General features: G+C 31.0%; 1 protein-coding gene across 3 annotated transcripts in view; it reads right to left on the bottom strand.

Annotated features, from left to right (window-relative positions):
* Pu (GTP cyclohydrolase punch) overlaps nt 1-17,180 on the bottom strand; it is a 106,635-nt gene that overhangs the window by 71,299 nt on the left and 18,156 nt on the right. Inside the window, exon 1 of one of the 3 annotated variants that reach the window (XM_075356265.1) lies at nt 2,696-2,945. The exons of the other annotated variants lie outside the window; for them this stretch is intronic. Coding sequence (XP_075212380.1) covers nt 2,696-2,840 — 145 coding nt within the window. The 5' untranslated portion in view covers nt 2,841-2,945. Of the gene's footprint in view, nt 1-2,695; nt 2,946-17,180 lie in introns of those variants that run through there. 3 annotated transcript variants of the gene reach the window in all.

Here is a 17,180-nt window from a genome sequence, read left to right as displayed (position 1 = left end):
AAATCTGAAAACCAAAATTTTTCGCGATTACAATAATTCCTTTACTTCGTACAAGGAAGTAAAAAGAGAGGGAAAATTTTCCCTTCACATTCTCTTTTAAAAAAATCACGGCTATAAAAATTATTTTAACAGCTAAAGAAAAAATAACAAATAAAAAAAATTAAGAACTAAAAATTATATTTCCACTTTATTGTAAACCGAGAAAAAAATTCTTTATAAAAATAATTTGTTTTATTAACGTGTATCTCAATATAGGATACAAAATCCTCAAACCACGTTGCTAGCTAATAAAGGAAAGTATATACTGTAAGGTTCTGGTTACGCAATTAATTCTCATCCGACAGCGCTTGGTTTTGACGGAGAAAGAACAGAATTTCCCAAAAGTTTGGTCTAATATAGTCTTGGCAATGTTCGTAAGTTTTATGGAACAGCTGATTGAAAACTTATAGGGCTCACGTAGGGCTTTTAAGCTACTGAAAAAATACTTACTCAAAAATATCCTGGCCTCTGATCTTTTACTTGATTACTTTTATCTTATGAGAAGGTGCTGGTTCAGTTACAGTTACTACGAACAGAATATCAGCAATGGGGGCTTTGCTATATATTTAGCCGACTGATCTAAAAACAATGATTAGAGCACAAAGTTTCATTCAATCCTCAAATCCAAAAAAAAAATTAGGTGGATAATTACGCATTACGTGGATTTTAATTACTGGTATTTATGTAACATTCTGTTTGTAATAAAATATAAATTAGACTATAATTTTATAAATGAAATGCTAATTTCTACTTTCTGCTCGTTTTTATATTTTTTCGAATATGATTTAGTAGTACTTGATGACCTTTATTTTGTTTTCCTGTTTAGCCTCCGGTAATTACCGTTCAGATAATACTTCAGAGGATGATATGTACGAGTGTAAATGAAGTGTAGTCTTGTTCAGTCTCGGTTCGACCATTCCTGATATGGGTGGTTAATTGAAACTCAACCATCAAAGAACACAGTATCCACGATCGAATATTCAAATCCGTGTAAAAATAACCGACTTTATTAGGATCTGAACGCTGGAACTCTCGACTTCCAAATCATACTTGATGACCTAGAACTATGAAATTCAGCTAACAGTTTCAGAAGATAATAAACATCTAAAAATCTTAGAATTGAATTAAGTAAACAATCTGTTTTTACTACAGCCCAAAATTCTAATAACTAATCAGGAACTTGGATCAACATAGTGTCTGCTATATTGGTATTTATTAAAAATTTACATAAATAATTAATTTATGCAAACCTCTCTGTTATAACTTTCATATCTTTGATTAATTTTGGGCATCTGCAATTATACAAATTATTTATAATTATATTTTCAAAGTAAATCTGATAAAATAAAAATGTAAAGGTTTTTTTTAAGCAAGTGTAAAGATTTGATGAAAAAAGAAAAAGAGCTCGTATGGATGGAGAATTTGAATGCAGCCTGCACTGGATTAAGTAAACGTTACGGTGTTTAAGTAACGCCACTCTAATCGGCTCGTAAATTCATAAAAGAAAAATAATACGGTTTTTCAAAAAGAAAAATAAGAGGTATATATATATATATAGAGTGCAACTGTATGTAATAAAAACAAACAATTTAGTTAACAGAATAACAGTCAACAGGTTGTCAGGCATTTCAGCTGGCAGTGAATCATCTTTAAAAGCGACAGTCTGATACTAAACTACTTCAAAGGGATCGCAGTATTTATTCGAAATATTTTGTCTAGATTGATCGAAAATTTTATCTGCCTTCATCATATAATGATATTGGTACTAAATATAAAATACTACATTAATGGCATCTCATATTAGTATTTAAGTTTATTAAATAGTATTTCAGTAAAAAAAAATTATCGAAACCAATTTATGAATTAACTAATATAATTCTGATTTGAGTAATTATTTAAAAAAAATATATATATATATATTGAACGCATTCATGCAAATTTTAATTAATGTTACGTAACAACTTTTATATGTACAGATGCAACAAAAACTTTTAAAAATAATTTACGTTGCATTTTTTTAAAATCAAATTTTAATTAGATAATGAAAGTTTCTCAAAAGTATTATAAAAATTTAAATATTTTTCGACATAGCTACCATCTGTAAAATTATTAACAAAATTTCAACAAGTTATTGTAGTAATAATAAAAGTTATAAAAATTGCATAATTCTATTCATGAGCTTACGTTTTTCCATAACCAACGGAAAGTTCACGTGCACCGAATTTATTTGCAATTTATTCAGATCTATAGTTTATACCAGTTATATGGTTATTATAAATTTAAAATTGTTTTTTTAATCATAAAACATTTTAATTAAAAATTTCCTCACTAGCTGAAATGAAGTGAGAAATGATTGAAAATGCACGTACGTACTGTACACAAAAAATATAACTTTATCACTCAACTATCATAGATATTTTACTATATTTCCTCAGATATAAATAAAATAAAATAAAATAAAAATGAAATAAATAAACATTTCAAACAATGAAGAAAAAATACTTTTTTTTGATTAGATTTCAAGTTTTTATGACACCGTTGTTAGTATGACGTTTATAAACTAAAAAGAATATTTTTAATATCAATACAACAGGGTAACAAGATTATTTTAAATTATAATACTGATTAACGATCGACATAATTAATATTTTTATACCTGGTGTAGTAGATGTTCGAGGGGTTCGCGGCGTACCGGGTATTTCAATATCATCGTCGACTTTTTCTTGCCAAGAGATGGTCCTAAGACGGCTGGGCGGACATTTTTTGACAGTGTGCTCTCTCTCTGCAGCTTTTCCGTTCATATTATATGTTTTAAGTAAATTAAAAAAGTTTTAAAAGTTAAGTCATCTGCCAAGCTGCCAGCAGAGCGAATGTCACTTCTCGGCTACAGGAGTCCGACTGAGTCTGGATTTCTCTCCCTCTGCGATAAAGTTATACCTACAGTGACGTCACGGAATCGATACCACTAGGGACCAATCACAGCATATTCAACAATAAATGTCCTCAATTCAACAGTAATTATTTAATTACTTTATACGTATATATATATTTTTTATATAAGGCAACACCATCAATTTACAATTAAAGAATTTATAGTTATATAATCTATTTACAAGGAGAAATGTTTATGTTTCTTTTAACAGATTTTACCATTTTATGACAATCAACAAGTAGTTTACTTCGAAACACAGAATAACTTTAGTAGACTTTATTTTTATTTTATTTAATCAGCGGTTCCAAAAACCCAATAAAAACAGTTATCTGGTCATTGTGATTTTTTAATATTTATTCATTTTTTTTATTAACTGTTATTGTTTTAGTCAATGATTTATATTTTATTAAAAGGGCAGACTACCTAATAATAATTCAAAGCTTGGACGATGATAGTGCAAAACGGTGTACATATTTTCTGTATTGTAATCTAACGACTGTAGACGGCCTGAAAAAACAAACCATTACCAAGCCAAACAAGCATCCTCTGCTAGCTTACTAAGAAGATTGAGAAATGAAGTAGTTTTCGTTGCTTTTCCACTGAGCGTAGTATCAGGTGATGTCTTTATAAATGATGTCTTCACTCTGTTTATCATAGGAATTTGGGTATAATAAACATTACTGCTCTCAAAGAAAAGCTCTCTCCGGTTTCACTTGCATCTCAGGTGTTTTACAGCGTTAGAGTCATTACACATGTCTTAGACAGATAGTGTAACGAATTAATGTTATTTTTTTCGTGGCAAACAATGTATAACACATTGTCTCCACTCAAAAGGAGAATAATTTTAGCGTCATATTAAAAAAATACAAAATATTCTGTGTATTTATTCATTAAATTTGTTAAATACATATTGACAATCACGCAGGTACAGATTAAATACAAATTGACTGGAAAGTAAGATTATAAGATTCAATGGAAACTTTTTTACGTTTTTTATAAATCAGAACATTAAGAAAATAAAAATATTCATGGAAAAATGGAAAATTTATTAAAATTAAAGAAAAATTACAAAAGTGTGATTTTATTAAAATAAATTATTTTAAAAAACATATCCCTTAACATATTTCTGTTGATGTTAAGACAAACAGCATAATGTTATTGAAAGTCGGTGAACTATGCCTTAGAACTTAAATATTTCATTCACCATTTATCCAATAAATATCTGTTAATATAAAAAAAATAAAATACTACTATTAACTTCTCTCTACTTTTGTTTAAGTAAACAAATAATATGTTTAGTATTAGATAATTATGAGGATTTTTTTTTGTTTTACCTCCGGGTCCGCAGTCAAGCAATTCATTCCGCAAAGGATGAGATGAATGTGCTGTAGCGTGTGTAAAAAATGCCATACCTGACCGGGATTCGAACCCAGGACCTCCGGGTGAAAGGCGAAACGCTACCACTCGCGCCACGGAGGCCGGCCATTTTATTGAAACTGATTTACCGTAGAATAAATCTGCTGTATTATAAAGAAAAAACTATTTGAAAAATCGGTCGAACAAAACCCACGTAATCTTTACTTGGAATTATTTACTTTCAGAGATTAGCTTAAATCTCTTCTTTGTGAGAGCAAAGAAGTCTCACGAAGTTTCGCTAAAATCATTGAAATGTTTGAAAGCTATCTAAGAAGAGGAATTGAACACACACACAAAACATACATACATTCTCTCTTCTTCCTTTCTCATGCAAGCACGCGCAAACATAAACACATGTGTGTTCATGTACATAATATGCGAAATTCGAATGCTAACATACTCGTAATTGTTCAAGAAGAAAACACTAAAAAAATAATCTTTAAAAAATGGCATTTCAAAACGATATATTTTTTCTTTGAAGTCAGTACTTGAAAAGTACTGTACGCTGTCTAAAAGAGCGGTTCGCAACTTAAGGTCATTATATATAAGGCTATTACTTATGTACCAGAGTATGTTGAGCATTTTCCGTAGTGTTTTTGTTTGGAAACGTTCAGGAATGTCAATACTGGAGTTGCACGCTGTATCCCACAATTCAAGCCCGTAAATCCAAACAGGCTCAAAACGGATTTGTAAATCAATAATTTACTTTCTGCTGAAAGCCGAGATCTATGTCTTACCAGCCAGTACATGTGTTTAAACTTGAGATCCAACTGTTTCCGCTTAGAAGTGATATGTTTCGCCCAAGTAAGTCGTCGATCAAGATGAATGCCCAAATATTTATAGTCTTGATAACTCGGAATCGGAACATTGAAGATAGAAACAGGAGGACATATTCCTTACGAAGGGTGAACGTGACGTGCTTTGATTTTGTTTCGTTTATTTTTATTTTTCAGCATGTAGCCACGGTTCGAGGAGAGTGATATAATCTTGAATAAAACGAGATGCAGTAGTCGGATTTTTGAGGACAGCAAGAATTGCAGTAACGTCAGCAAATGTTGCAACTGTGGTATCTACCGTAATTGGCAAGTCAGCCGTAAATAGGACATACAAGTCGGGTCCGAGAACGCTTCCTTGAGGTACCCCTGATTGAATAAAGAACAAATCCGTCAAAACCTCCCCATGTTTAACTTGAAAGCACCTGTATTCTAGGTAAGATTTTAGTGCCACATAGAAAACATACGGTAAAAAAAAAAAACTTTTCTAGTAATCGTTATTTTGATTATCTGAATAACATTTAAATGTATAGATCTATTGCACTATTAATGTATGAAGAATTACATAAATAAGTAGGTCTTATTTAAATCGAATTGATTAACATGTTTTTCCGTTTACCTTCATATAATGCTAACAAATTTTTATCTTATTAATTTTATATAACAACCAAAAAAATGTCTTCTCTTTTCTTTTTTTGTACATAACGTTCCCTTTCATTATTAATTTCAGAATTATTGTCTCATAACTAAATATTCACGCTACTTTAAATTTACGAACCTATATAGTTAATCGATCTTTAGTCATACCTCGGAGAGGTGACAGTCCATCATATTTCTCAATTTTTGCTACTTTTGAAAGAAAAATTATCTAAAATAAAATAAAGATTATTCATTTAAAAAAAAAAAAAAAACACGTTGAAAAATATAAATTACGGTTTTTTTCTTGTAAAACTTTTAAAATAAAAAGCAACAAGTTCTTCCTTTTAAAAATTAAATTGTTCTTTGATTATGGTAAGAGGAGTACGAAAAGCAGTTTTTTATTACTAAAAACGGAATTTTCCTGGAGTAGCTAAGAAATGTGTGTGTGTGTGTGCGTGCGAGAGAGTTTATTCACTCACATAATAATTTTAGATAGATTTTGGTTAAAATAAAGTGATTTATTCTTTCAATAACCGACTGTAGGTTCTAAAAATATGTGCAAATATTTAGTGCTTAACAATACTGTAAGCGTATAATAACCAAAATGGTATGAGATGATTTCGAAAAAATTTATTTTAAAATTTAACTAATTAAGAAAGAAAAATTTAATAACTATTTGAAAATTGTGATGAGTGGAAATATATAGGGGTAAAAATCTCATTACGTTAAATATAAATGAGAAAATTTGTGTGTTTGTTTGCATCAGTATCACGCGAAAATCAACCCACCGATTACTTTCAAATTTTCAGAATTCATTCATGTTATCCCAGGTAAGGTATTAAGTCATAGATCGAGGCTCCAAACCTCATTGGGAATGAAATTGTGAATTAAAGATATTCATTAACTAAACAAAACTTAATCCTTTTACTTCATTATATTTCTATCATTGTGGCAACACTAATATAATGAAGTAAAATGAATAATCATTTTTCATTAATGAATATCTGTAAAATGTTTAATATTCACACTACTACAGTTACTAGTATTATTATTATTTACTAAAGTTACTACTATTCTGCCTTTTGTAATTTAGTTCTTTTTTCAAGTATTTCTAAAGTCCGTGTACTTCCTTCGTCATTTTTCTTATCTTTTCTTTTTTTGTACATGACATCCCCTTTCATTATTCATTTCTCTTCTTTCATTTTCACTCCATTTCATTAAGAACAGATCGAATCTAGGAAGATCATCAAGTGTCGCTACGCGTAGTCGGGTTTCACTAAAAGACGAAACCAAAGAGGAAAGAGATGAGCGCCCTGAGGCTGATCGAACATAAAAAATGCGAAGTTTTCTCACAACCATGAGAATAAAAGGCTTCGGGGGTCGAGGTCCTTACTAGGCGATCGGGCGACCGAAGCAAGCCCTTACCGGCTAGTGTAGTAATAAAATACAAAAAAATATCAAAGCCATGGAAACAATTTTTCAATAATTCAACCCTGAAAAATGTTCAAAAGGTGATCACACTTCACCCAAAGTCAAAATTCATAGGTTTAATATTATAAAATAATAATAATAAAATAAAATTACAGTTGAATAAGATATAATAAAAAAATGTATAAACTTTTAGTAAAATATATATATATATATATATATATATATACGCTTTTAAAGGAAATTAATGAATTAAATTATAAAGTAATAAATTAAATTATGGGAAATTAATTTACAGACCATTACCTTATTTGTAGGAAAATAACTGTGGTACATTGGCTAGAATATTTTATTAAACCTGTTTTAGTTTTTTACCTGTGTACGTTCCGTGAGTCAGTTTCTTAGAAATGTTAAAGGAAGTTGGGAAAAGGAAAATACCGTTTTAATTTACTACATTGTAAATAACATTAAATAGAAGCAGCTCATATGAAAAAAACCCATTCATAACCAGATAAATGTTATGCAAATATTATTCTGCTCTATTAATAATAAGCCTAATTTATTTATAATTATCGTTTCTCTTTTAAAAACGTTATTAAATTTATTTTGGTTGAGCAGATACATTTTAAAAAATCATTCATATTTTCATTCTACTTTTTTCTACAATTTTACGATGTTTATCTATTAGAAAAATAACACTAACAGCGTCACAAACTATTTTTTGTGATTGAACACATAAAAAAAATTAAATTTAATCCCTTTTTTATCAGGTAGTTAAAAAATAAAAATCATACACAAATTTTATTTAAAATACTTTTAAATTTATTTTTTGTAGCGTACTTATAAATATAAGACGCAAAAAAAATGTATGAATATGCTAATTAAAATATTACTAATTAAATAAATAATATTAATTACCTATTAAAATAAATACCAAAATTAATAAAAATTCTGTAAATTCATCTATATCTGTTATAATATATTAGAAAAATAAAAATTATTTTATTTATTTAGTATTTATGTTATTTTTTTATATTTATTATTTATTTATTTATTTTTATTCATTTTAACCCAAAAAATCATGAAATTCTTAAAATCTATAAAATTAGAATTGTATAAAATAATTTTTATTGTAAGTAAATACGAAAATTTGTATTAAAGTATTCGAAAAGTTTAGGATTTAGATGTGTTAAATTCTTTGTTTGCTTCGGCTTAAAATATATTTAATTATTAGAAAAGATGTACAAATCACACAAGTAGACTTTTATATTTAAAGTAATCATTATTTACTTAAAACTACGTAGGTAGTGATTATACTGGAAAGATTATTTTCAATTACAAAAAAATGTAAAATGTTGCGTAAACATTTATTATTTGAAACTTTTTCCTTTACAGATAATTTCTCTGAATAATTTCTAATCATTTGCATTATTGGTGTAAATTTTATGTGCATTAATTATTATATTTATCATTTATTTAATTCTATTAAAAAAAAACTTTCAGTTATCAGTTCTCAGTAGAATCTTTTACCGTAAAGGTAAAGTACGATCTAAATTTAACCGATTTTATAAATTTTAAAATAAAAAAAAATAATTACTGCAATTGTCACTGTTTTATATGGTTTAATAGTTATTCATTTTTTTAAATCAATAACAGAAAAATAAATAAACATTAAAAATTAGTGATCGAATCAGTTAGTTTTGAAAATCTAAGTTGAGAATTTTATTATCTACTACATTAATTTGATTTAACTTATGAATAGGAAATGAATAATCTAATTTGTTTGTTTATAAATATTTTTATATGAATATAAAATTAGAATTGTATAGAGTAATTTTTATTGTAAGTAAATATTCAATATTTGATATTCATCTTGAATATCATATATTTTACAGTGAACTGAGGATATTGACGTCGTATGGAGGATGATCTGAATATTACGCTTTAGTTGATCTCCTGAAAATTTAATAATAGTTGGAGATTGGAATGCAAGCATTGGAAAAGGCAAGGAAGGAAATATAGTGGGTGAATACGGGCTGGGCAAAAGGAATGAAAGAGGGGACCGACTTATAGAGTTTTGCACGAAGTATAATTTAGTAATTGCCAACACCCAATTTAAAAATCATAATAGAAGAATATACACTTGGAAAAAGCCAAGCGATACTGCAAGGTATCAGATAGATTATATCATGGTTAAGCAAAGATTTAGAAATCAACTCGTTGACTGCAAAACTTACCCTGGAGGAGACATTGATAGACCATAAGTTGGTGATAATGAAATGTAGATTGGGGCTTAAAAATCTGAAGAAAAGGTGTCAGATGAATCGGTGGAATTTAGAGAAGCTTGAGGAAGAGGAGGTAAAGAAGATTTTTGAGTAGGACATCGCAAGAGGTCTGAGTAAAAAAGATAAGGTAGAAAATGTAGAAGAAGAATGGGAGAATGTTAAAAAGGAAATTCTTAAATCAGCAGAAGCAAACTTAGGCGGAATAAAGAGAACTGGTAGAAAACCTTGGGTTTCAGACGATATATTGCAGCTGATGGATGAACGTAGAAAATATAAGAATGCTAGTGATGAAGAAAGTAAAAGGAACTATCGGCAATTAAGAAATGCTATAAACAGGAAGTGCAAACATGCGAAAGAAGAGTGGATTAAAGAAAAGTGTTCAGAAGTGGAAAGAGAAATGAACATTGGTAAAATAGACGGAGCACACAGGAAAGTTAAGGAAAATTTTGGGGTACATAAATTAAAACCTAATAATGTGTTAAACAAAGATGGTACACCAATATATAATACGAAAGGTAAAGTCGATAGATGGGTGGAATATATTGAAGAGTTATACGGAGGAAATGAATTAGAAAATGGTGTTATAGGGGAAGAAGAGGAAGTTGAGGAAGATGAAATGGGAGAAACAATACTGAGATCTGAATTTAAGAGAGCATTAAAAGATTTAAATGGCAGAAAGGCTCCTGGAATAGACGGAATACCTGTAGAATTACTGCGCAGTGCAGGTGAGGAAGCGATTGATAGATTATACAAACTGGTGTGTAATATTTATGAAAAAGGGGAATTTCCGTCAGACTTCAAAAAAAGTGTTATAGTCATGATACCAAAGAAAGCAGGGGCAGATAAATGTGAAGAATACAGAACAATTAGTTTAACTAGTCGTGCATCAAAACTCTTAACTAGAATTCTATACAGAAGAATTGAGAGGAGAGTGGAAGAAGTGTTAGGAGAAGACCAATTTGGTTTCCGGAAACGTATAGGGACAAGGGAAGCAATTTTAGGCCTCAGATTAATAGTAGAAGGAAGATTAAAGAAAAACAAACCAACATACTTGGCGTTTATAGACCTAGAAAAGGCATTCGATAACGAAGACTGGAATAAAATGTTCAGCATTTAAAAAAAATTAGGGTTCAAATACAGAGATAGAAGAACAATTGTTAACATGTACAGGAACCAAACAGCAACAGTAACAATTGAAGAACATAAGAAAGAAGCCGTAATAAGAAAGGGAGTCCGACAAGGATGTTCCCTATCTCCGTTACTTTTTAATCTTTACATGGAAATAGCAGTTAATGATGTTAAAGAACAATTTAGATTCGGAGTAACAGTACAAGGTGAAAAGATAAAGATGCTACGATTTGCTGATGATACAGTAATTCTAGCCGAGAGTAAAAAGGATTTAGAAGAAACAATGAACGGCATAGATGAAGTTCTACGCAAGAACTATCGCATGAAAATAAACAAGAACAAAACAAAAGTAATGAAATGTAGTAGAAATAACAAAGATGGACCACTGAATATGAAAATAGGAGGAGAAAAGATTATAGAGGTAGAAGAATTTTGTTATTTGGGAAGTAGAATTACTAAAGATGGACGAAGCAGGAGCGATATAAAATGCCGAATAGCACAAGCGAAACGAGCCTTCAGTAAGAAATATAATTTGTTTACATCAAAAATTAATTTAAATGTCAGGAAAAGATTTTTGAAAGTGTATGTTTGGAGTGTCGCTTTAAATGGAAGTGAAACTTGGACGATCGGAGTATCTGAGAAGAAAAGATCAGAAGCTTTTGAAATGTGGTGCTATAGGAGAATGTTAAAAATCAGATGGGTGGATAAAGTGACAAATGAAGAGGTATTGCGGGAAATAGATGAAGAAAGAAGCATTTGAAAAAAAATATAGTTAAAAAAAGAGACAGACTTATAGGCCACATACTAAGGCATCCTGGAATAGTCGCTTTAATATTGGAAGGACCGGTAGAAGGGAAAAATTGTGTAGGCAGGCCACGTTTGGAATATGTAAAACAAATTGTTAGGGATGTAGGATGTAGAGGGTATACTGAAATAAAACGACTAGCACTAGACAGGGAATCTTGGAGAGCTGCATCAAACCAGTCAAATGACTGAAGACAAAAAAAGACAAAAGAAAAAAAGTTGATCTCCGTGGGGGTGTGGTACTGTCTTTTGTAAGAAGGTTCTGGGATTTAGTCCCGGTCAGGCATGGAATTTTTCACGTGCTACAAACAAAATTAATTTATCGTTATTCAATCGGCAGCCAGAATAAACAGAATATAGAGGAGTTAATTGCTGTTGCTGTTGCTCTCCTTCAAGTTATTTGTAGAAACTTTCAACACATCTATTCATTCGTTCCAAGGGAACAGATTATAGATATTTGATTGTGTCGAAAATAACTTTCTGAGATAAGTTAGTTTAAATTTATCTTTGGTTGTTGTTATCATTTTTATAATCTGATAATAGGTGTACGTTTCAGGTTTAGTAAGATTTTTTATAAGTTTGGATAAAGAAAATATAATATTTATGATCTTCTTATGTATATTAGACAAATATATTAAAAGCAGCTAATGAACGGATATTTTAAATTGTCCTGTACTTAACGGCTTAGAGCAGAATAAGAGTTCTCTGGAAAGATTCCAGCGGGAAATCAGCTTTTATTTTCCTTGACGTTTGAATCATTCTTTTACGTTAGTAGCACTTTTATTCTTCTTGGAAAAAATTCGAGAAATGAAAGGAAAGAAACAAAGAATTACATTTGAGTTAGTATATAGATAGGACTAAAAATAATATTTTTTAGTTACGATCTATAATTAAATACATACGTTAATGGAATCAATATGCCACATGAAGATACGCTTATTCTATTTAGTTAATTAAATAAATTATTTAATTTTATCTTATTTGAACCAAGTAAAAAAAAAATACATTCGTTAACTAGTTCCATGGTTTAAATGAAAAATCTAAATAAAAATAATGTTAATATTACAAATAAATATTAATTACAGAACTTTCAAACGCGTTATACTGCTTATTATGAAATTGACCAGTATTTTTGTTAAATATAAAAAATTAAGAAGAGAAGAGTATTATTTAATGAAAATTACATTACAATTTTTTATTTATGAAATAAATTAATCTATTATTATTTTATTTATAAAATGGATACAGTTATACTTTGGTGATTGGGGTTCAATTAACCACATATCTCAGGAGTAGTTGACCTGAGTCTATACAAGACTACACCTCATTTAAATGTCATACATATCATCCTCATCATTGGGCCATGGGGAGGGGTTGCTTATTGTTCACAAGTTGAACAGATTGCAACGTAACCATTAAGAACACACACACCCACAAATATATATACATATATAGATATATATATATATATATAAAATCACAAGACATATTTTACTTAAAAATATTATCTTTATTTATCTCTTGGATTGACCAGTTGACTATGCAAACTTATAAATTAAATTCACTACGTTTCACTTAGAATTCTCTAAGCTTCCTCAGGTGACAATACACACATCAAATAGAATTCTCTTACATGCTAAGAAAATAACTGATCTACCCATCCTAGATAACAAACATTTTGTACCCACACTTATTGTAATAAATACCCCTACTCAAACATAATTCATCTTTAGATAATTATACGTATATCTCTATAAAATCTGATCGATATTTCCTGTGTATTGAAGCTTTTACAATGCACTTTTTTTAAAATTACAAACGCTAAACATTATTTTCGTTAAAACTAAATTATATGGCTTTTACTAATTATATATGGCTTTTTTAAATTAAATTAACATATATGTTGCTTAATCCGGCTATATTCGTTCTATTGCTGACAGCGTTTGTATTTTTCTTGATGTATACCATTTCTAGAATGGTACTTTTATGTGTATTTTGTTCTTTGTCTAATATTTTGGTGCTGTTGAAATCAAATGAGTTTTTATGTTCTATTGTATGTTTTGTGAACGTTGTCACTTCCTTTTTTCTATATTTATGAGCTTCTATTGTTTTTTTAAGATATTGAGATGTTTGTCCAATGTAAACAGAGTTTCAATCTTTACACGGAATTCTGTATACTACGTTGGCTTGTTGATTTTTTTATCGGCGATTTTAATTTAGAAAACATATTATTCAGACTGGTAATTTTGATAGGCTATTGTGAAATCCTTTTGAAGCAATTATTTAATCTTTTCAGACAGATGTGCGACATATGGCAATATAACATACTTCTCACCCTTATTATTATTATTAGGATGGTTGGCTGATATATTATTATATATTTATAAATTGTATTTTTAAATATTTTATTTATGATATTTTCCGGATAATTATTATTTATTAATAGGTATGGAAATAAATATAGAAAAAAGTAAGTGACAGTGCTAAAAAAACATACAGTAGAACATAAACACTCGTTTGATTTTAACAGAACCAAAATATTAAACAAAGAACAAAATACACAAAAAAGGACCACTCTAGAAAAAATATAATCAAGAAAAATACAAACGCTGTCAACAGTAGAACGGATATAGCCGGATTAAGCAACATATATGTTAATTTAATTTAAAAAAGTCTTATATTTAAATTATAAATTTACTTTTAAGGAAAATAGTGTTAGTGTTTGTAATTTTTGAGAAAAATATGTGCATTGTGGTTTCAATACACAGGAAATAGCAATTAGGTATATAAAGAGATACATAATTATGTAAAGATAAGAAGAGTCAGGTGTCAGTAGGGGATCAATTACAGTGGGGACAAAATATTGTTACCTAAGATGGGTAGATCAGTTAATTTCTTAGTACGCAAGAGAATTCTGTGTAATGTGTGTATGAATGCGTATTGTCACCTGAGGAAGCTTAGAGAACTCTGATTGAAACTTAGTGAATTTAATTTATAATTTTTTTAGTTGATTGGTTAACCCAAGAGATTAATAAATATTATTTTAAAATAAAATATGTCTTGTTATTGTAATATTTAATTCTATCCAATCAAGAAAAATAAACTTAAATAAATTACATTTAAGTTAATATTTATATATATATTATATCTCGGAAATAAACAACTGAATCACTCTTAAAGCAGCTAACACAAAAAAGTCACATTCATAAAATTTAGCTTCAAATTTAGTTAATGGTAAGTGGCTAGAACTATTTTTTTTTTTTACTGGATCTGAATGACCAGGTTTTCGGTATAATTTTTAAAGTATAAATTTAACGGCTTGTTTATTATCATAAAAAGATACATTCTCTATATTATCATTAATCAATGTGACATTCATGATATTTTTTAACCAATTAAAAAAGTAATTACTATTTAAAGACGATAGGAGTATTCCAAATTACATAATTTTATAAAAAAATTATTCATTAAATAAATATGACGAAAATATGGTGACTGAGATGAAGTAAATAACTACCAGTAAAATTTATGAATTAATAATTAATGATTCAGTAAATATTTGTATTTATTAGTTTTAAAGGAACATTTTCCGAGTTTTGTTTCATATCTTTATTTTTTCTTTGTAATACTGTAATTCATATTTTTTTTACTGTCAGAATAAATATAATTTATCATTTTTATCATTAATAAATTGGCTTTCAAAGTAAAATTATTTTATATAACTGAATTAATAACATTTACCCTAAATATAGGTCAAGCGTAACATTTATGTTATGCGGGTAGTATGACTTGAATGGAAGGCGCACTGAGTTTTTACTAAATAAAATACTTTGAGGCTGTTATATTTGTGTGCAGTGATTTTCATAAAAAAAATACAATTTTGTTTTTATTATACAAGAACACTAAAATAAAAATTAATCTTAATTAATAAAAGATTTTCTTCATTTTAATTGCTATATTATAAAGATATATATTTTTTCAATTCTTCCCTCAGGCTGAATCAACGTGAAGCATAAACATAGTCCGAGGAAGTGTCCATTACTCTAACGAGCCTACCCGCCTGACAGACAGGCCCGCCGGTAGGATCTTAATTTCCTTGCTCTAACCCCAGTGCAAAGCCACCAGGTCCGACGAAGTCGTGCCCAGCGACCGCAACCTGGAAGCCGGGAGTTAGTCTTGCATTGCCTGCTTCAAACGCAAACGGAGCCAACCCAAAGGTCACCTTCCCCGGGACTCGGTCTTTCAAGCGCCTGCCTCTAACAAGCGCGACCTACACGTCGCACCTGCCGGGACTCGGTCTTATCAGCTCTGGGACACCAGAGTCCCCGTGTTTCATTATTGACGGCCACCACCCAAGCGTGGACAGACGCCGGCTTCACAAAGAGCTGTCCAGCACCCCATTGGTACTCCATCATTCATGGTACTGCAATAAACCGGAACGCCCCCACGTAAGAGAAACCGAAAAGCCAGACACTGGGCAACAGTCACCTTCTACAAAGCCTGTAAACACCAGGACATCAACTCACTCGCGAGTAGTACAATCATCTGTCCAATGATCCGTTTTCCCACAAATAACGCATACCGCGGGTTCCCACCAGTGGCCCGCTGAAGACCCGGTTGCCCGCAATTATAACAACGCCAAGCAATCAGTCCCGCGACGGGTCAAGGACATGTGGCCCGGTCCCAACAGCGATAACATTTGTCATCAGGATCTCTCATGGAGGCCCGACAATTCACCCAGCCGACTTTAACCCAGTGTTCAATCAGTTTCCTCGTAGCACCATACATAGTCACAACGGTGGCGTCAGCGTTACTCCATAAGCTGGACAAACCGAAGATACTTGAAACTCGGACGACTCGCCAACCACTCGGCGTATGGCCTCAGTAATCTCCATTTCAGTCGTGGTACATTCTATATCCCGTATGTGAACCACCGATCTGCAACCGCCCCCCGTCTTCATGTCGACATGCAGGACCTAAGCTTTATCCTGAAGAACCGCCATATCAGCGCCCACAACCCTAATACGCAAATCTCCTGCAGGCTCCTGTTTCACCGACAGCAAATTACCTACTTTCTCCGTCGCAACTGTCTTAGGTAACTCAGCATAAGAGCATCCAGTCGGCTTAACCACAACAGTGTCGCTGTCAACAACCTCCGGAGTGGAATGCCGTGGACTACCTTCCCATGCTTATCACCTAAGACCTTTCTTTTTTTCTTTTTCCTGTTTAGCCTCCGGTAACTACCGTTTAGATAATACTTCAGAGGATGAAAGAGGATGATATGTATGAGTGTGAATGAAGTGTAGTCTTGTACAGTCTCAGTTCGACCATACCTGAGATGTGCGGTTAATTGAAACCCAACCACCAAAGAACACCGGTATCCACGATCTAGTATTCAAGTCCGTGTAAAAATAACTGACTTTACTAGGACTTGAACGCTGGAACTGTCGACTTCCAAATCAGCTGATTTGGGAAGACGCGTTCACCACTAGACCAACCCGGTGGGTTATCACCTAAGACCTGGGGCAAAACCACCCGAACCGGGGAACCCATTCGTCCAAAAACAACACTATACGTTCCAAGCATGAGCCAATCCGGCCTCCTGGCAGGAAAAACAGCGGATGTGGGGTCTCGTCGTATATCCGTCTCAGGGACGCTAGAACCACCCTCAATGTTGCGTGGGAATCCTTCGAGGAATCATAAACAAAATCGTCGATCATCAGAGGGACCGGCAAC

The sequence above is a fragment of the Lycorma delicatula genome, chromosome 2 (genome assembly GCF_047948215.1).
Source record: "Lycorma delicatula isolate Av1 chromosome 2, ASM4794821v1, whole genome shotgun sequence".
Classification (NCBI taxonomy): domain Eukaryota; kingdom Metazoa; phylum Arthropoda; class Insecta; order Hemiptera; family Fulgoridae; genus Lycorma; species Lycorma delicatula.
This window is presented reverse-complemented; position numbering and strand designations above follow the sequence as displayed.